This window comes from Carlito syrichta, unplaced genomic scaffold (genome assembly GCF_000164805.1).
Source record: "Carlito syrichta isolate Samal-C Ts95f unplaced genomic scaffold, Tarsius_syrichta-2.0.1 Scaffold302829, whole genome shotgun sequence".
Classification (NCBI taxonomy): Eukaryota; Metazoa; Chordata; class Mammalia; order Primates; family Tarsiidae; genus Carlito; species Carlito syrichta.
The window spans coordinates 1-22,840 of record NW_007246925.1 but is presented as its reverse complement, the minus strand read 5'-3'; the positions used below and the strand labels follow the sequence as shown (position 1 = coordinate 22,840).

At 38.5% G+C, this 22,840-nt stretch overlaps 1 protein-coding gene across 1 annotated transcript; it reads left to right on the top strand.

The window, feature by feature from the left end:
- Positions 1-22,438: 22,438 nt before the first annotated feature.
- On the top strand, positions 22,439-22,837 carry LOC103259507 (ferritin, mitochondrial-like; the record flags this gene model as incomplete). Its single annotated transcript, XM_008057168.1, has 1 exon — positions 22,439-22,837. A coding segment is annotated over exon 1 (399 nt), but the record flags the coding sequence as incomplete, so codon positions are not given.
- Positions 22,838-22,840: the final 3 nt, after the last annotated feature.

Below are 22,840 nucleotides of genomic sequence, written 5' to 3'. Positions count from 1 at the left end.
TTGTTTCTGCCAGACTGCATTGGAGAAGCAGTTTCAGAGGTTCTCCCAAGATTATCACTCTTCCTGTCACTGCTGTCCCCTCCATTACAGGTGGGCCAGAGGAAGGAGGACAGACAACACACACACACGCACACACACACACACACACATACACACACGCCCAACCCTCAACAGTAGCAGCCTTATCTAATTAAAAAATAACAAAACAAAAAAATAAAAAGAGTGTGCCCTCTCAGATGAGGAAGAACCAATGTAAAAACACCTGAAATCCCCTAAGCCCCACAAACCGACCACCTAGATCCCAAGCAATGGAACCCATCCAGAACAACCTGTCCCTGATGACAGTCATAGAATTCAGTCTATTGGTGGCAAAGAAACTCAGTGAAATCCTTGAGAAAATGGATACACAGATCATCCAGGTCATGAAAACAGTGCAGGAAGTGAAAGCTGAACTGGTCATGATAAGAAATCTGACCAATCTGAAATTCTGCAAATGAAGTAGTATTTCTGAGAATTTCAAAACACAATAGCAAGCCTTAGCAGCAGAATCAACCGGGAGAAGAAGGAATCTCCAAGCTTGAGGATCAAATACTGACCTAATCCAGGCTAACAAAAATGGGAGAAAAGACTTAGGAAGGATAAGCAAAGAGACCAAATCTATGGCTGATCAGCATCCCCAAGAGAGAAGGGGAAACTGAGACTACCCTAGAACAAGCCATCCAAGATGTCATTCAAGAAAATAGCTCAGCATTCATCTAACTAAAGAGGTGAATGACCTATACCATGGGAACTACAAAGCACTACTAAAAGAAATTAAAGACAACACAAACAAATGGAAGATCCCATTGTCATAGGTTAGAAGAATCAAAATTGTCAAGTTATCCATTCTACTCAAGGCAATCTGCAGATTCAATGCAATCCCTAGCAAATTATCAGCATCATTTTTCACAGACCAAAAAAGACAATACAGAAAAATCAGGCTCAAAAAGAGACTAAATAGCTAAAGCACTCCTCAGCAAAAAGAACAAAGCTGGAGGCATCACACTTCCAGACCTCAAACTACAGGGCTACAGTAACCAAGATAGCATGGTACTGGTACAAAAATAGACACATGGACCAAGGGAACAGGACAGAGGCTCCAGAAATAAAGCCACGGACCTTCAACCAATTCATCTTTACAAAGCCCACAAAACAAACACTGGGAAAAGACACCATATGGCACTGGAAAAACTGGCTAACTACATGCAAAAGAATGAAACTGGACCCCTACGTATCACCATATACAGAAATAACTCAAAATGAATCAAGGATTCAATGTGAACTCTCAAACTATAAGAATCTTAGAAGAAAACTTATGGAATACCCTAAGTTTGCCTAGGTTTGGACGTCAGCCTAGGCGATGATTTCTTGACCAAGTCCTCAAAAGCAAAATTGGCAAAGGCTAAGATTGACAGGTGGGACCTTATCAAGCCAAAAAGTTTTTGCACAGAAAAAGAAACCATCAAAAGAATAAAGAGACAACCTACAGAATGGGAAAAAAAATATGCATTCAACAAAGCCCTAACATCCAGGATCTACAAAGAACTCAAATGAATTGACAGGAAAAAAAAAAAGACCTCATTAAAATGTGGGCAAATGACATGAACAGATAGATACTTTGCAAAGGAAGACATCTGAATAGCCAACAAATATATGGGGGAAAAAATGCCCAGTTTCACTAACCATCACACAAATGCAAATCAAAGCTACAATGAGATACCACTTCATATCAGTCAGGATGACTGTAATTAAAAAGTCAAAAAACAACATGTGTTGGCAAGGCTTTTGGACCAAGGAAATGCTTCTATACTCTTTGTGGGAATATAAGCTAGTTCATCCTTTGTGAAAATGAGTGTGGCACTTTCTTAAAGAACTAAAAAGTGAGCTACCATGTGATCCAGCAATCCTATTTCTGTGAATATATTCAGAGGGACATAAATTGCCTTACCAAAAATACACCTGCACATATATGTTCATGGCAGCACTATGCACAATAGCAAACACATGAAACCAACCCAGTCCAATGAAAGTGGGCTGCACAAAAAATATATAGTACATATACATGATGGAATATTACACAGCATTAAGAAGAACAAAATCATGTCCTTTGTGGCAGCATGGACACAGAGATGAAGATCATCATTCTAGGTGAACTATCACAGAAACAAAAAAACTGAATACCACATGTTCTCACTCATAAGCAGGCCTGAAACATCGGGCATGTGAACACAAAGGTGGCAACACCTGATGCTGGGCACTGCTAACAAAGAGAAGGAGTGGGGATATGGGGCATATAACCACCTATTGGGTACCATGACCAGTACCAGGAGAAGAGAAAGTTCACTAAAAATCCAAACCTCACCTGCATACAATTTATTTAAGCAGGAAATGTTCACATGTACACAACTCTAAAATTTAAAAAAGTGTAATTTGTAACTAAGAAAGTTTGAGAACTTTAGGGAAGTCTAGTTCACAATTCATTTAATCAACAGTATTATTGACTGTATTGTGTTAGATACCATGCTAAATGCTATATAGAAAAGGGTAAGAAAAATGAACATTCCCTAAACAACCAGAATCTTTCAATTGAGTGTAGTAAAAATATAAATAATTACTATTCAGTGTTATGACAGAATAAGCACAAGCATTTGTGAGATTCCCTGTAGGGAAATGAAGTCTTCTAAGGGCTATCTAAGATATGGTCAAAAGAACAATGGAAATTAGCCAGCAGACAAAGATACAGAGAAGACTCAGGCACAGGTGAACGGCTGTAGAAAAGCAGGAGAAGCAGGGGTGCTGTCAAGAATAAATTCGTTCTAACCTAGTCCCTTTAACAACTGCCAAATGGTCTTCTTGAGTTCAACTAAATGTTTTTACTTATAAGACTAGCACCATGTCACTCAGAAGGACATAGGACAGGAATTGCAGCTTGTGTGCAGCATAGTATCACGCATTCCTCTTCAACGTGGATCTTCGCAATATTTCATACCACAATTCACACAATGCTCTGGCAGCTATTTACTCCCTTATGTAACAACTCAACTGCCAGGAGGTAAGATTCACATGAAATGAGAATGGGAAATGCCCTGGCTAGAAAGCTGCAGAGCCCACTATAGCTAATATCTCTTGTAACAACTCCATGGTTTCCAAGAATCCCACAAAAAACATGTCCAGGAACAAGAGTCACCACACTCAGGGAAGCCCAGTGTTAATTTGCCAATCAGGGGTAATTTTTTCATAAACAAGATTGCCTAGAAATATACTCCACATTTTAACAGAGCTAGATATTAATAGTTAACTGGTGGCCATAATCCATACAAAAGAGAAAGAGATTTGTTAATCCTCTGCCATCACTCCCTGCTGTGGTTAGTTCTGGGTGGAACAGTGATCCAGGTAGTGAATTCAGCCTACAGAAGCTTGTGCAAGAGGAACAAATGATACATTTTGGTGTCTAAAGCAAAGCTCATCATGGCTCAAGCATTTGAGATTGAAGGAGTAGAGATGCTGGAAATAACAAGAGAATAGTCACAAAGAAACAACAAAGAACATATTTTGGAGCGCTATAGTTTAATGTAGAACCACTAAAAGGTTAAAAAAAAAGGCAATGGTTTCATCATATTTGCACTTTAGAAAGTTATCTATGGCTGCTCTACAGACAGAAGATCAGAAGAGCATCAAAGAGCCTAATAGCTTATGTTAACCCTACAAATCCACCTTCTGACCACTCCTACCCTGCTTTCTTCCCCAGGGCTGGTCTGAATGCACCACAACAATGGATTCGCTACTTTTAGCTTCCTACCAGATTCCACCTATGGAGAGCCCTAACAAGAGACCCAAGGGAAGGAAGAGAGTGAGATCAGAGTATTTGTTCTCCTGAACTCTTCCTTTCAGGGTCTTCTGAGGTTGGCTCTGTGCCTTAACCAGGTATCCCTGCTCCTCTCTAGGTGGGTTTCTCATAACAGCTCACTTTCACTTGGATTCTGGTGACTGCACCTCCCCTTGAGACTAACTCCAGGGTACTGAGCTATTTATTCTGACTTCCCTTCCATACATTTCTATATAATCCTTTTGTTAAACCTTTCTAGAAGGATATTAATTTGTATGTACTGGATCCTGTGCTGATCACAATAAGAAACTAGGTTAGGCAACAAGTTCATAGATGTTGGTGTTCTCGTCAATATTCCCTTGGAAACCTTTCACCATTTGTATGCTCTTCCCCAGGCTTTTCTGTGTGCATTTTCTAACAGGAGAGGTAATAACTCTATTAGGAAGTTAGTTCTCAAACTACTGGGTCTGCTTTGGTAGGACATGCAGGCAAGCACAGAGCCTGGGTATTTACATCTCTCTAGAGAGGCCCTTAAGCAATGACTGTCTGGTACAAGGGTATGAAAGTCTGACTCCTTTGCTCCATCTCAGGACAATTTCTGAGACATTTCCATGTTCCTGATTTTCCCTGTGGGGTCAACTAAAGTTATCCTACATACAAGGCCCAACACAAAATGAAAATATGCAGCCACCTCCACCTTTACAAAGCAGGAAACAAGTGTTGTTAATTGCCGGGGACCAGCTCCAGCTGGGTTCAGGGTACCCCAAAGGTAGAGACCACGTCGGCGACTGGGGGGAAGAAGAGAGAGAAAGAGACTGGACTCCAGTCTAGTGCAGAAGTGATGTGTGTTATTGGGAATTACAAAGGGTCTTTTACACACAAAGTCAGATGTGGGAGGGGCATCCCCCACCCACCAGAAAGCTTAATCCATGAAAACTTAATCAATGATTGCCTTTAAACCCTTTTCATATGATAATCTTAAAATCCCATAATAAAGGATAACCTAATCTGTGACTGACATATTCTATAAACCTTTTTCATCCTAAACTGATTGATTTATGCCAAGTTAAACAATTCTACAGAAGCTTAAGTATTTACTTTACAAACAAAAGTGGCCTATCCCAGAATGTTTGGAATGTGGCCCAGTCCAAAGTTCACAGTGGGCTACCTGCAAGTAACCCAGCTGCATTCTTTCAACAAAATGACTGTCTTCTAAAACTGTATTCTACAATTTACACCTTCAATAAATCCTAAGATCATGACCCAGAAGCCTGTGACCATTACTAAGGCTCTTAGATGTGACACGAGTTTGAATTATAAGTTGTGTGAAAGCCAAAACTGCAGTTTGTGGAAGAATGGGAGCAATGAGCTTCTAAAGTTAGCTTGTGTTCATCCCGATCTCAGAGTTTTTATGTTTTGAGCTCACAGGAGCTTAATCTGGTTAGTGCTGAGTAGAAAAGGGGAGGTAATGGGGTCAATAGCTCCTGAACGCACCCTAGTGGTCTCGGGGTCAACGGCCCTTCCTGATCCCTAATGTTCAGTGGGCCTCCGTGGCCGGCTCCCAACAGTTAATGGTAGTAAAATGTAAAATATTTTCGTTTATCCTATGGTCTCTCTTGTCATGATGTTATTATCTACAATTTAATGTCATTCTAAGTAAAATGACAAATAATACTTAAATTTTAAAATTATAAGCATGAATTTTACCATTCTTCTTTAGATTGTGGAATGCCTGTTTTAAATACCAATATAAGAGCAATTAACGCATATACTGAATTACAGGAATTACATAATTTGTAGTTTGGAGCCTGTACATGCACATATATTTCCTTCTTACCAAAACAGTGGAAACACTACACAAAAGTAATTGAAGTGCTTCCCTTTCATTTCTTGATAGGTGCACATTCTACCAACTCTCTATCTGTGGCTTACTGATAAGGAAGGAGTGAAAGGAAAATGTCATCCTTTTTACCATATGTAGTTGTTAACACAGGAAGTGACACTAGAAAAAAATCTGTTAAGTTTTCTTGGTTGTTCATGTATCTGAGAATGTCATTGACTTCTTTTTGCATTCCAAACAAGTTCTGTTTTGAAGAAAAAGCATAGCATGTCAAAACTGTTGGCACCACGGAATACACAGTCATAGACGCAACACACTTTTGATTTGAGTCTTGATGAACTTCCATCATTGCTGGTTCACCAATATTCTCTATCTCATGGGTCATTGCAAATGCTGTATGTGAATGGGGAATCAAGAGATGACAAATGCACAAATTGCACGTTTCCTCTGCTCATTTGCACGCTCCATTGCCCTATCAAACTTTACTCACAAAATACAAATTCAAAGATCAAATTCTTAAGAATTTTAAGATGTAGCAGCAGAATACTAAACCAAGCATAGGGCCCTTCTGAATGAGGGACCCAGTGCAATTTCACAGATCACATACCCAATCAGGTTCAGTGCAACCTGATCTGCACTGAATTTTGCTGAAAAGACACCCTTTTATTATTTTCCCTTTTCCTGCTTCTTCTGATGCCTTTTTTTTTTTTCTGGCAGCATTTCCTTAATAAGTCACTTGTGAATGAGTCTTGTTGTCAAGGTTTGCTTAGGAATTCACCCTAAAACAGTTTTTATTGGAAGTATTTCTAAGAAGCAAATTTAAGATGAACTTTAGGAACTGGATCACACGCTGGCCAAATAATAAGAATCCCATCCCTACCTTCTACAACACTGATGTTGAGTGGTGGGTGATAGCTTCTGGAATGTTGTAAGCATAGCAGTTAGTAGATTTTCACCTACATAACTGGGACAAACAGATGGAAGGAGATGCCCTTATTTGTGCAGTATCTCTCTTGATTAAAGGCTACAGGGAAAATGTGGAATTGATTGGTTTTTACTGGGCACTATTGATATGTTAAAAATAGAAAATGACAGGCTCAATTAATTACCAGTTTAAAATTGGGAATATTCTGATTGAAAATCAGAAATATTTCACAGCAAAAATTAAAAAGGCCCTCATGTCTTGGAGCAGCAGCCAACAAACTCCAGACCTTGGGCCAAGTCTGCTCCCCTATGGTTTCAGTAAATATTAAGTGAAGGAAGTCAGGCACAGAAAGAAAAATATTTCATGATCACACTTATATGTGAAATCTAAAGAAACAAGAAAGTCAAACATACAGCAATAGAGAACAGAAAGGTAGTTACCAGGGTGGAGAGTAATGGAGGAAATGGGGAGAAATGTTATACATAGAAGGAGTTACAAAACCAAGTTAATATGCACTGGCATGAACTGAGGGAAAATGCTTGGGAGTGGATAGTCAGAGTGTTAGACTGTGAGAGAGCGGGGAGGGCTCGGGATATAAGTTTAGGTAAGGTCAGGTTTTGTTGATGGGGGACACTTATTTCCATGATTGAAGATTTAACACCTTTGTGGGGGGCCAGCCCCTGCAGAGAGATTAGGAGATCCCTTGGAAGGTGTGGCAGCGTCGGTGATTATTCTGGAGAAATAAAGAGAAAGAAAGAGAAGGGGCGAGAAAGAGACTGGACTCTGTCTAGTGCAGAAGCCAATTTAATGGGACAAACCATAAGCCTTTTATCCTAAAGTTTCACAGACAAAATCACAAGATTTTCACGTGAACACAAAACCAGGTGAATGAGGGGCCTCCCCCACCCACTAGATATTTTCTCAGGTATGAGGAAGGACAAACTGCAAAATTATCTTATTGTTCCCTATGCTAGTTAATGTTCCTCAAAAGCAATGCTACTACCATCATGTTGTTCTAATAATCAATAACTTCTAAAGCTCATACGCACACAACACCCATGATGATCAACTTAAACTTTATTACCTTTCTATTCTATGCTAATACTACTTACACAATACTACGGAAGCTTAAGCCAGTTCCTAAAGAATGTGGCCCAGTCCAAAGATCACGCTGGGCTCTACAGGATGTGGCCCAGTCCAAGGTTCATGGTGGGCCACCTTTTGGAACAATAGACTACAATCTCTTAACAAAATGGCTATTCTAAAGTCCTATATATCTATCCTAATTTCTATGAAAGTTTCTAATTCCTGATTCTAATATATAAAGCTGATCATCAGCAACAAAGCTTCTAAAAATAAAACCCAAATATAAACTGTAAATATACTAAGGCCAAAACCACAATAGTAGAAAATGGAGACAATGAAATTTCTAAAGCTAACTGTATTCTCATTAAACCTCAAAATATCATGATTGATCATACTTGAACTAACATGATTCCCTGATGTTAGCATGACCTATTCTACAATACTTCTATTGTTGAACCCGAGACTCTAATGAGAGAGATATAGAGACCACAAAGAGCCAGCTCCGATGCAATCACACGAGGGTCTTTATTCAGGCTCGAGTCTGGGCTCACGCCCGAAGCAGCAGCTTCAGGGACCAGAGCCCCGATTCACAATGGCAAGCGGTTTTTATGCACAATTACAGAGGGAGGGGAAAGAACTCCAAACTTGATTTTACATGATTGGGTAATTTCTCCTAATGGGTACGGGAATACCTGGTATTGGTGGGTGCTGCCCGTGATTGACAGAAACCCACGTAATGGGTCGAGTGAAATGTTAGATAAGTTAGGTCCATACAATCTCGGTTTATGAAGTAACCTGGGCCGGCAGACAAAGGGTTACATTAGCCCTTTTAGTTTACCGATCCAGCCCAAGGCTTACTTAGGAAAGCTTGTTTGCTTAACTTTTGCATAGTCATTATGGGACAACAAAAGCCAAACTTAACAAAGTTTTAAATATGAATGCTGCAAACACATACAGTGAATGTGGGGTAGAAAATCATATACTAATTCTGGGAATTTATAATAGCAAGCTTATAATAGCAAGGCAGTTACTTTTATAAAGGTCTTTGTTCCCTGCAGGTTTACATAGCCACTGCTGTAAATTATCACTGAGATATAAACCGGTGATAAAGCCCACCTAGAGAGGAGGTGGCTCCTCTAAGTCTGGTGCCACCTTGTTTGAAAGAGGCTTATCGCTTTATCCTTTACATCCCGTTGTAAAAGCATAAGTTAGCCTACTGGTTTGGGTTTGACAATGCTTAACCCGAGGATTCTAAATACAAACACTGCTTAAAACCCGACATATGCCTAATTCTACGGGGTCTGAGGTAGGATTCAAAGTACTAAGATTTCATAAAATACATGAGATAGTCATAAAATATATGAGGTAGGAATACACAAAATATATAGTAAACATGAGGTGGGGATATATGAAATATAGTGAACTAAACGCTGCTTTTACAGCAAATAAGTTTCTTCGTTTCTTGGGTCTCTCAATAGCATGCTCTTAACCTAAATCTATTGTTGTCCTCTCACTATGAATAAAATAAATTCAATTTCTGTAATAGGTAGAAAAAACCCTACACTAACTGTAGCTAAAGCCGGCCTAAAAGAATGCAGCCCAGTCCAAAGTACGAGCTGGGCCCTCAGTAATGTGGCCCAGCCCAAACTTTGGGCCATTTCTGATAACTCTAGATCGTCATCTATACCATTGAAAAGCTGAAAACAGCTCTCCATAAGTATATACTAATTCTACAAATATACTTTTAAATCTTATAAAGAAGCTTGTACCGTATAAAAGGCTCCCAAATGTGACCTGAATTTGAATAATATCTAATACCTAAGCCGAAACCACAGTTTATGGGAAACAGGAACAATGAGTTTCTAGAGTGAGCCATGCCTGTCACAATCACAGAGCCTTCAGCTTAGATCAGCAGAGTTCCTTTAAGTTACTTGCGTTGCATGGTAAAAGAAGGAGGAAAATGGGGTCAATGGATCCCGAACACAACCTAGTGGTCTCGGAGTCCACGGCCCTCCCTGATCCCTAATGCTCAGTGGGCCTCCGTGGCCAGTTCCCAACACACCTTGACAAGTGCCACTAGAGAAAATATTAATATATTGCTGGATGGTTGCTTGTGATCTTCAAAAGTACCTGATACTCCACATTAAATGATATAGAATTAGCAGAACTGCCTGTGCAAAATTGAGGATGAGATCAGGCTTAGAAAGTGAGCATGCTAGAATAGATGTACTATATAAGACTCAAGAGTCCATCAAATGATCATAATCCTTAGAAAGCCAGAGTACATTGTTTACACAAGGAAAAAAGCATGTCATATTGAGGTATTCACCAATATTATTCAGAAGATCAATAGAATAGGCTAAGACTGACTATTAAAGGTGCTGTAATAGATACAGAACTGAGCTTCCTAGTATCAATGAATGTAACAGGATTCCAGAATAGCAAGGCGAAATAAAAACACTTAACCTTGAGAGGTAAAGTGAACTTACCACAATAGCTACAAGATCAAAATGGCAACTAGGGGCATTGACCTGCAGATACTGTGTTGATGTCTATTGACCATGGTGTTACTAGGGCAAGACAAATGAGCAGCCAGCTGGATATAAATAATACAATAAAAAGAAGTCTAGAGTGAATCATGTCAGCTGCCTACAGAAAGTTATAATCAGCTGTCCGGTTTCTAGACATGAACCAGTTCTCACACCCAGATGTATCAACTGAAAATTGTGTCTCCTTATAGAAGGACCCTGCAACTTCATGTCAAGTTCATACAGTTTTAATTAATTATTTTCTTTTCCAAAAGAACCTATAGACATTTGCATGGCTAATCAAACAGTGGAAAAGAAAGCTACCCATATCTTTGAGACTGCTGCATAGAGTCTAACCAATGCTGATATCAGAGACAACAAGCACCACCACAGCCACATTATCATAATAAGGGTATGTGGAAACCATGTGACAAATGAAGTCCCACTCCAGGGTCATCTCATTGTAGAGCCAGTATATCCATGAATCTAACAGCTCATTTCATAACTGGAATGGACATATTTATCAGATTCCAGGACCCTCACATTGATTCCTTGGCAAGAACCTTCACAGAAAGGTCAAGAAGATGCCCTTGAAACTTCCCATTGATCAAAGTCTTTGAAATCAACGAGTGCCACATCCTAGTTAGAATGACAGAGGTTAGTTTCACCCCTATGTATTCAAAAGAGGTGAGAGAGTTGGTCCCTACTTTATCACCATTTAATTCACCAGTCTAGACTCTCTAAAGACTATAGAATCATGATGAAGCATAATGAATTTAACTAAGCAGTAGCCTCAATCACAGCTATTTTTTTGGATATGGTGTCTTTACTAAAACAGACCAACTAAGCCTCCAGTCCATGTAAATTTTGATCTCAGTGCCTACATTATTTACAGTGTTCATCAGGAAGGAGCATCTGAGGCACTTATTATTCACCTAGGACAGGTAGCATGTATAGTCAGTCATGTTCCAAATATATGCTAGTTTGCCTGCTCTCTGTCAAAATAAACCAAAGACAATGGCTTATCTGAACATTCCGCAGACCATCACATTGAAATGATGACACAAAATTAATAGACCTAATGACTAAAATAATTCTCAAAGAGAGTTGGAGGTAACCAGTGGCATGGATGCTGGTAAAATTTTAGCAGTCAAAGCATGCCAACATTTCTTGCAAGGTAAAAGGGTTACTGAGTCTTGCACCTCCAACCCTAGATGAGTAAAATGAATGAGTAAAACAGAATTTGCTAGATGTATTTTGATGTTAGGGGCAGCACGAACTACAATGGGGGATTTGGTTCTGACTCATTTATTCGGTGATCTAAAAGTTTCCCAAGTTTTGAGTGAACCTCAGCATCAGGCAACAACAACAACAAAGTACTCCATAGCTGGGTCCAACCACTCTTTAAAATTCTGAGATTTCCTAGTGATATCACTCAGAATATACATACATAAAGTTTGTTTTATTTTCTCAAGACAAAGCCTTGTATCGTTTTCTATTCAAAACCCTTAAACATTAACAGCAAATGCAGGTGGAAGCTTAAGATGGCGCTGACAGGTCAGGCTGTAAAAATCTCCGTGGAGGCAAGTGACAGTAAAGACTCTGCGTGGGTAGCTGGTGGGAGCGTGAAAGTCCATCTGAAGGGATACTCGGCTGCTTGCACCTGTGTCCCCCCTCTGAGGGTTACTGCAAGTCGCCCCCCCCTCAAATTAGAGCTCAGATCCCAAGATCATCGCAGAAACATTTGCTGCCTGCAGGAACACGCCTGAGAAAAGCCTGCTGAATCCAGCTGATTCCCAGCACCCGGCACCCGGTGCACACCATCACCTGGCATACTGGACCTGCTGGAGCACAGGACTTGATTATTGGAGAGTATCAGAGGAAGCCAGAGAGAGAAATACATGCCTCATGAGGAGCTGCCCACTGCAGCCATTTTCCAGGCAGAGATTTGCATTGCTCCACCCAGTTCCCCCTGCCTCAGCCTCCAACTTGTTGCCAAAGTGATACCACAAGCTATTGCCCCAGGCATTCCTTTACTATTGAAGTAGGAGAGAGATCTAATAAGGCACTGGACAGGGCTATGGATGGAGCTCAGAGATCTAATCTCTTTGAATGGCAGATCAACTACTCAGAGGTGGATTGTTGTCCGGAGGAAATATCCTGAGAGCACAGACTTCAGAGGGACCTGATAAGTGCTGAGTTCCAGGCATCCCACTCCCTACCCTGATCCAGCCATGGGACAAAAGGTGTGACCAGAAAAGGATGAGGAAGAACTCCAAAGAGATCAGTGGTGAGTCCAGGCTGACACAAACACCTTCTGCCCCAGCAATCCTCTGAAAATCAGACCCAAATATCTGTGTCTGAGACTGAGAGGGACAAACCCAGAAAGAGCCTGGACATCAGTTGCAATATGAAAACCCCATTCCAGGATAGACCTGGCTTGGGTATCCTCGTGAGAGTACATAACTGGGGAAGAGACTATCCTATACATCCAACAGAGATCTCCCTGACCATACAAGAGTGGGAGGGAAGGATTTCAGCCCCACCCACCTCCACTGCCCCTCCTCCTTCCACTGCTTCATTCCCTGAGGAGTGAAAGAGGAGGGTCTGCAAGAGAGATCTGATTAGAGGAACAATTACAGAGCCTGCCAGAAGAGGACAGGTTTTTTGGTCTTTGTTTTTGTTTTCTGTTTTGATCTGTTTTGTTTTTGTACATTTTTCAATAATTTTTTGATTTTAAAAATTTTCTGAATGTTTGTTCGTTCATCTATTTTTAAAATATTTTTTTCCTTTGTACATGAATGTGTATGTGAGGCTTTGACCTGAATACCCTCCCTAATTTTTTTTCTTTTTGTGACCCATTTCTTTCTGCTTTTATTTGTCATTCTCTGTTTATATGTGTGTGTGAATGATTGAGTGTTCATCTTTTGATTTTTTTGTTGGTTTTTGATCTTTTGTTCTGTTTTTTTTTAATATTCATTTTTTATAATTTAAGGAATGTGTCAATATATGTGTGAGGGTTCCACCTGAATACCCCCTTTTTTTCTCTCTTTTTCATTTTTCTTATTTCCCCTCTTCAGTCTTTTTGTCTTTCTTCTCTATTCACTTTGTACGTTGTTGGTGTTGATATTTATTTTTATTCCACTGTGGTCTAAGAATGTGCATGGCAAGATTTCAGCTTTATGGAATTTGTTTATGCTAGATTTATGGCCAAGGATGTGATCAATCTTGATGTACATTCCATATGGTGATGAGTAGAATGTATATTCTGTGATTGTTGGGTGGATAATCTGTAGGTATCTATTAAGTGCATTTTGTTGAGTGTCAAGTTTAGGTGATGAATCTTCTTGCTGATTTTTGCCTTGATGATCTATCTAGGGCTGTAACACAAAGGATTATCAGAGATTACTATGTACACCTATATGGAAACAAACTGGATAACCTAGATGAAATGGAGGACATTTTCACATCACACAACCTCCCCATGTTAAAAGAAGAAGACATTGAGACACTAAATAGATCAATAACAACTCAGGAAATTGACTCTGTCATACAAAAACTACCTACCGAAAAAAGCCCTGGACCGAATGACTTTTCAGCAGAATTCTACAAAACATACAAGGAGGAGCTGATACCAACCCTACTGCAAGTATTCCAGGAAATTGAGAAAGATGGAATTCTTCCCAAATCATTTTACAATGCTCATATCACAATGATACCCAAACCAGGTAAAGATCCAACAAAGAAAGAACTACAGGCCAATATCCCTTACGAACATAGATGCAAAAATCTTCAACAAGACTCTAGCAAATTGGATCCAAAAACACATCTCAAAAATTATCTACCATGACCAAGTAGGCTTCACTCCCGGGATGCAGGGGGGTTCAACATTCGCAAGACTATAAATGTCATTAAATACATCAACAGATGTAAAAACAAGGACCACATGATTATCTCATTAGATGCAGAAAAAGCTTTTGATAAAATTCATCATCCCTTCTTGATAAAAACCCTCAAACACCTAGGTATAGAAGGAATATACCTCAAAATAGTAAGCGCCATCTGCAACAAACCCACAGCTAACATATTGCTAAATGGACAGAATCTAGAAACATTTCCCCTGAAAACTGGAATAAGACAAGGCTGCCCACTCTCACCACTCTTGTTCAATATTGTGTTGTAAATCCAAGCTCAGGCAATTAGACAAGAGAAGGAAATCAGGGGTATCCAAATAGGAAAAGAGGAAGTCAAATTATCCCTCTTTGCTGATGATATGATCCTGTACCTTGAAAATACAAGAGAATCTGTCAAATACCTGCTTGCATTGATAAAGGACTTTGGCAAAGTCTCAAGGTACAAAATAAGTGTGCAAAAGACAGTTACACTCCTATACACCAACAAGCATGAAGAGACCCAAATAAAAAGCATAATCCCATTCATAACAGCCACCAAAAAAATGAAATACCTCAGCATCTTCCTAACCAGAGAAGTGAAAGAGCTTTACAATGAGAATTAGAAAACACTGCTTAAAGAAATCCAAGAAGACACAAACAAATGGAAAAATATTCCATGTTCATGGAAAGGAAGAATCAACATTGTTAAGATGTCCATCCTACCAAAAGCAATCTACAGATTCAACGCAATACCCATTAAGTTACCGACATCATTCTTCTCACACCTGGAAATGACAATACAGAAATTCATATGGAAACATAAATGACCACGAATAGCCAAAACAATCCTTAGCAAAAGAAACAAAGCAGGAATTACCACACTCCCAGACTTCAAATCTTACTATAAGGCTATAGAAATCAAAACAGCCTGGTATTGATACAAGAATAGGCACATAGACCAATGGAACAGGATAGAGATTCTGGAAGCAAAGCTTCAATTCCTCAACCAACTCATCTTTGACAAAGCCTCCAACAACAACCACTGGAAAGAGGAGAACCTGTTCATTAAATAGTGCTGGGAAAACTGGCTGACCACATGCAGAAGATTGAAACAGGACCCCTACTTATCACCATGCACAAAAATTAACTCTAAATGGATCAAAGACCTAAATGATTTCTGAAAGTACTAGAAAAACCTCAAACTATAAGAATCTTAGAAAGCACAGGAGACACCTTTATGGAAATTGGAACTAGGAACCAATTCCTATTCAGAACCCGAAAGGCCAATACCTTAAGAAATTAGATAGACAAGTGGGACTCATCAAATCAGTGAGCTTCTGCAAAGCAAAAGAAACCATCAAGAGAGCAGGGACACAACCAACAGAATGGGAAAAAATATTTGCCAACTGTGTATCTGACAAAGGCCTAACATCAAGGATCTACAAGGATCTCAAACACACTGAAAGGAAAAAAAACAAACATCCCCTTTAAAAAGTGGGCAAAAGACATGAATAGACACTTCTCTTAAGAAGATATACAGGAAGGCAACCAACAGAAACATGTAAAAGTGCTCAACTTCACTCATCATCAGAGAAATGCAAATCAAAACCACACTGAGATACCACCTAACCTCTGTAAGAATGGCCATCATTAATAATACAAACAACAACAGATGCTGCGAGGATGTGGAGAAACAAGAAACGCTTCTACATTGCTGGTGGGAATGCGGACTAGTACAATCTCTTTGGAAGACAGTATCGCGATTTCTGAAAGTACTAGAAATTGACCTTCCAAATAACCCAGCAATTCCCCATTGGGAATATACCTGGAGGAATTAAAATTATTCTACGAGAAAGTTACCTGCACATGTATGTTTGTTGCAGCTCTATTCACAATAGCAAAAACATGGAACCAACCATGTTGCCCATCGAAGCTGGGTTGGATAAAAAAAATTTGGTACATATACACAATGGAATATTATGTAGCCATAAAGAAGGACAAATGTGTGGACTTCGCAGCAACTTGGATGGATTTGGAGTCGATCATACTCAGTGATTTATCACAGAAACAAATAACTGAGTTCCATATGTTCTCACTCATAAGGTGAGCTTGAACAATTATAATGCTATAAGAAAGCAATTGGCAGTCGTGGGAAACTGTCAGGAGAAGGGGGTAGGATTGGCAGTGGAGGGAAACTGCTAGGGGAGGGAGGGGCATACTGCATCAACAAGGGTACCTGCATGATCGATGTTTATATACCTAATCCTGAATTGTACCCCACATCTCTATAATAAATAATAATTCTAAGAACAGAAAGTGCATAATTCATAGTGATCAATGAATTTATCTTCATCTAACTTAATCACATAACAGGTTTCTGGCATCAAGAAATTTTAGAATGGACCAAGATCAGTAATGAAAACGAAGAGCTGCTTATGTGACTGACTCTGTTATGTAAAAGAGAGAACGAAAAGAAATAAAAAAAGAAAAAAAAGTCTTCATTACAATTACAAATATAAAGGTGGTCAAGTTGCTTTTCATCTTTTTTCTTATTATTTATGACTCCGTTCCCATTTATTAATGTAAAAGAGTAGCAAGTTCTTTAAGGTATATAAATTCTAAAAAATGTTTAGTATTTAAAATCAAGTGCCTTAAAGAAAATAATACAATATAATGTGATCTATATATGGCATAAGTCAAAACATGGCTTAATTAAAACAATCCACAGTCATATAATTCTTTAATTTCCTATTTTCAAGGCATTTCACATATATAGTAAATAATTGTCAAATATATTTATAAAGAAGAGCGAATATTGTTATTCTTTTGCAGACTGAAACCTCCAAAGTACAGTGATTTTCTGCACAGCCTCAAATAATTTAAATTAATGTGAAGTGCCTTCTGATATACATTATAAAACATACATTAGGTTAATATGGTATGCTATATGAAATAAGAACTTATATTCAAATTCATATGGGCATATATAAGGCATTTATGTGTGTTTATTTTTTTATTATATGTCAAGCACCAGACTAGGGCTGGAGATTTAAAAATGGATGAACTGTAAGTAGACTTTGCCCTTAAGGGCACACTCATACACAAACACTTACACGTGTATGAGGAGGACCCCCTCCAAAACAGAATTATTTTTTGGAGAGAGGGTTCATTGTAGTACAGACTTCCCCTGCTAGACAAGTGTGTTAGGAACCCATCAGCATCAGTGTACAAGTTACTATTGTGAGAGGCTGCGTTTGGCTTCAGTGAATTTTATTTTTGAAGATTCTTTCAACACATTTGCCTATTTCATGATGGGTGATTTATGAGTGCATCTGCCCACACCATGCTAAGTGTTCAGCAGTTTTTGACCAAAAATGGCATAACCCCATGCCCCACCCTCCTTAGTCTCATGATCTCACCTTGAGCAATTATTTTTTGTTGTTTCCCTGGATGAAAAAGTTCTCAAAGGGAAACATTTTGCCAATGTGGGGAAGAGGTGAAACAAAAAACCAGCAGAAGCACTAAAGGGCATCAAAATAGATGAGTTCAAAAACTGAGCAAGGAAAAAGTGCCTTGATAGAGGTATTGCATGAAACGACGAGTACTGTGAAGATGATTGAAGTTTAAACATAATGGGAAATACACAATTTTTTAATGAAAAAATTCCTGTCTGTCTTGGGTCCCTCCTCGTATATATAAAGAATTATAACATAGTACGATATGCTCTTGATATAAACAAAGTACTTTGACCAAAAAAAAGTAATGATTAACTCTGAATGATGGTTCAGAGAAGGTAATATATTTGATGAGATTTTAAAAGATGAGATAAATTTCATGAGAGAGTGAAAGAGTTTGGAAAGATGAGTTCTAGATGAAAAGAAAGTGAAGAAGCAGAGGGAATCCCAGAGAATCATTAAAGTTTTGGGGATTTTCAAGGAAGAGAAGAAGATATTAAAACTATGAAAGAAATGAGTTATGAAGTGTATTGAGTGATGGTCTGCGTTTGTATTTTGTTAGAACAATGCTAATTTTACTGTGAATACTAGAAATCAAAATACCTATAAGATCAACATAATACCTGCTACATTCTTGTATTTTTAAAGTCTAACAAATTATATGATGACCTTTGTAACAGAAAGAAGAAATGTCTTTGACAAATTAACATGAAATATTTACATGCATATTGTGTTTTATGGCATTCTCTCATATTTTGTGTATTGCATTTGTTTCATATCTATGCATTTTATTACTTTGGCAATAAGCATTTCTATAAAAACATCAACTTTTCTAAAACAATAGTAGCAGTAGTCAGCATATTATATCACTCTAAGCAATAATTTTCATAGCTTCTCTTTAGGGAACTACATTTTAGGAATAGCAAAAGTTTGGGGAAATTAAAAGCAAAGATGGGTTTAGAGAAGTAAAAATTAGTGAGAAATTGCCTGGTAAATATCAGTCACATTCTACTAGCAGAGTTTAAGTGCAACAAGATCTTAACTATCCTTTTTTATTTATGGTATATTTTAAAAAGCTCACTTGAGAGCAAGGAGCTTACTACAAAACTACAAGTTTGACATTTCCACATAAAATCATTCCTACTTCAGTATCCATACATAATAGCAACAATATAAAACATATAAATGTTCTTTGTAAGATGTATAGGTCTTTCCATTTAAATAAATATAACAACTTCATATTATTATTCACTAAATGATATCAAATGATTGATTTTATATAATTAAACAGAAATTATCAATAAAAACTATTAACAGATATTCTGGGTGCTTATTCTGTATCAGGCACTATGATAAGTGCTCTGCATACATTCTCTTATTTCTTTCAACCACCCATGGGAGGTAAGCAGTATCCTAAATTTACAACTAATGAAACTAACCTAGAAAGACAATTAACTTGCCTAGGAAAATAAAAGAAAATAATATGGAGAAAGTAACACACAGATAATATAACGAATATCTGAAAAGACTTGAACAGAAACAGTGCTAATATCAAAGACCCAGACAGTAAACATAAGAAATCAAACAACTTTTTGAAAGACCTAATATATAAATGGACTAAAGATTTGAACATATGTTTCACCAAAAATATATGGTTGGCAAAAAGCAGTTGAAAATATACTCACAATTAGTATCACTAATCGTTATGGAGATACAAATTAAAAGCACATTGAAACACCAGTATGCACCAGTTAGGATGGCTTAAATTAAAATTTTAATTTGTGATTTGTTGGTGACCAGCACTGACCAAGGGTGGGTTAGGACCCGCACCGGAGAATCAGGAGATGGCGAGAAGACCACTCGGAGGCAGCTCTTCTGGGAACAGTCTGATCAGGACTGAAGCCAATTTTATTCAAACCTTTTCCAACTTATATACCATTTTCTATACCCTCCAGCAGTGTGATAATCACTTGCTAGGGGCGTACAAGTTCCGTGCTTTACAAACCATGCATCACAAGACCATCACGAGACTTGCAAGTTTCGAGCAAACAATTCGAACTCCATGATGCCTGATGTGCTTCACAAAACTCACATCAAGGTCACAGGTGCACAATTTCAATTGTTCAAAATGTCTTCCATAGTGTTCAATAAATCATTCATATTATACTCTTTGTTCTAAACCCTGATTAATACAAAAACTTTTCTGAGTTAACTCTAGGTTCAATCCAAGTTCACTGACTCCAAATATTTTTAACGATTAATATTATTAACTTAACACTATACTATAATCTATAAGTTTACTTAAATGACTTAGTTATTCTATTAACCTATTATGATTCAACGTAGTGTCCTGTAATTCTATAACAATTAAAACTTATTCTTAAACTATAAAACCTAACCATGACTTATATGAGTTTCATAAACTTAAACTTTAATTTTTATATGATCTAGTGATTGGACTTTAACCCAAAACTTAAATCTTTTTTCCTAGTATATTAATACATGGCTATGTGTAAAATTTCCTATTGTCATATTAGAAGCAAAAACAGCACCGTTGGGAAAATTTTGGTATACTTAAAATTGGCCTACAGGAACAGGAACTAAAGTCATAATCTAAGAAAAGGAAACTTAAAACCTTAAACAAAACTTAAAAGTTTTCTATGAATGCTTATTACTGTTTAAATCTTTTCGATGGAAATTGTATCGTCTTAAATGTATGTTTTATCCAAACAAGTCTATTCTAAAAATCAAATAGTAGCTGTCACACTCTTGGATAATGGACTGCATGGTTACCATGACAATGGCCATGGGCTGAAGCAAACAGAGTTTCGGCATGTAACGAAACTAGAAAAACATGCTGCCTGACTAGAGGCAGGGCAATAAAACTATTATGGTAATTTAGTTTCTAATCTTAATCCTAGAAGAAACTGCCTTTGGGAACAAGAGCTGACTACCTAGTCTACCAGGAAATAGAAGTTAAAAAATATCTAGAAAGAAGTAAAACTTAGAAAGACAGAGAAAAATAATTCTGCTATGCAACTTTCCATCAGGTGTATAGAGATTTACTTATAAGTTTTACTGCCATGTATGCACACTGGTCACTAATCACATGCCAATATTATAGGTATAACTGATATCCTATGTCAGAGGCGATCTTCCAGATGGGCCTTTATAGGCCTCAGCCATGTAGCTATAGATGTTGGCTCCCAACAGTAATTAAAATTAAATAATTGCCAATACCAAGTGTAAGTAAAGACATGATGGAATTTGAACTTACACACAATGTTAATGGAAATGTAAAATGGTACAATCACCATGGAAAATTTGAAGGTTTCTTAAAAAATTAAACACAAACTTATTATTTAACCCCCACCCACCCCCCGTTCCACTACACTAGAAATGAGAGCAACTGATCACACAAAAACTCATACAGGAATGTCCATAACAGCTTTATTTTAATAGTCAACAACTATAAAAAACCAAAACATCTATCATTAGATGAAAGCATAAACAAATTGTGGCATATCCATACAATAGAATGCCACTCAACAATAAAAGGAACTAGCTGTTGATACAAGCTACAACATGGATGAATCTCAAAATCATTCAGCTAAGGGGAAAAAAGTAGGCAAAAAGGAAGTACATACTGTTGATTCCATTATATAAAATGTTAGAAAATGACTTATCAACTAGTGTGAAAAGCTGATCAGTTGTTGTCTTGAATGGGACAGAGATAGGTAGACGGAAGGGATTACAAAGTACAATGGGGCATGAGAACACTTTGCAGTGAGACGAATATGTCCATTACCTTGATTTTGGTGATAGTTTCATAGATGTATACCTATGCCAAGCCCTGTCAAATTGTACATTTTAAGTATCTGCACTTTACTGTATGTCAATCACACCTCTATAAAGCTGTTAAAATACATATGTACTCACATTCATGTGTCTGATACATATATTTCTCATTATTGTATTTTAATCTGTGAGAATTATCATTAACATTTTAATAATGGTTATCTCTGAGTAAAGGAAGTATTAGGGATTTGTTTTGAACTTTCATCTGTGAGAGCACACTTATTTCCCCAATACCCTACAACAATTAAACATATAGTCTTTTAAGATTGAATGCTATTTAAAGTTTAATTCTTTAAAAGCTGTCTTTTAAAAAAAAAAGTATCTTTGCATTAACAGAAAAGGGAAAGTAACATCAAGTTCAGAGCCAGTTTATATGTATTCCTCCTACCATCTCTACAGTATCCCATCTCTTTCACAATTAAGATGAATTTTACATTTAAAAATACGTATGTGTTTTAAAACAAACAGACTTAAAATTTGTGCAGCATGCTGGCAATTATTTCCATACTTAAGAATGTTAATATAAGCAGTTAGTCAATGTGTAAGCACCTGCTTTGGATGTAGACCCTTAATCTCACAGATATTAAGCTCTTTTTACTACCTTGCCTCCCCTCAGGTCCTTAGATAGGAAAAGGTCAGAGGAAAGGCGAGTACAGTTTGGTCCCTTCTTTGGCAAGTCACAGTTCTTACTCTTGACAGTATTTTTAGCTGAGGGGAAATAAATGACAAACGCCTATGAACAGAAATCTTGCGTGGACGACTGGGCGAATGTGGAGATGAAAGGAGTGGTGAGCTGGCACGGGTTGGCCTACCCGGAGCTGCCCAGGCCGCCCTCAGCGTGGAACTCCGCGCCTCTAGAAGGGACAGGGCGTGTGACGCAGTCACCGTCACTTAGGGCTGCGTTCGGATTCAGCCATGCCGCCCTAGCGCCTCACCCGGCGCTGTGCAGCCCTGGCCTCGGTTTCCCCACTTCCGCAGAGGAGGAGCCATGCTGTCCTGTTTCTGGTTCCTCTCTAAGCGCATCAGCCCTTTGCAGGTATCTTTGCGCTGCATGTGCGGCGGCTCTGCGCTCCGTAGGCGCTGGGCCCCTGGGCGCCCCCCGGATCCCCTGCTGGTCGCCCCCAGCCGCCCGCTGGCCGCAGCTGCCTCCTCCCGGGACCCTCCCAGATCCACCACCTCCCGCTCCCGGGTGCGCCAGAACTTCCACCCCGACTCCGAGGCCGCCATCAACCGCCAGATCAACCTGGAGCTCTATGCGTCCTATGTATACCTGTCCATGGCCTATTATTTCTCCCGAGATGACGTGGCTTTGAACAACTTCGCCAGGTACTTCCTTCGCCAGGCCCGGGAGGAGACAGAGCACGCGGAGAAGCTGATGAGGCTGCAGAAC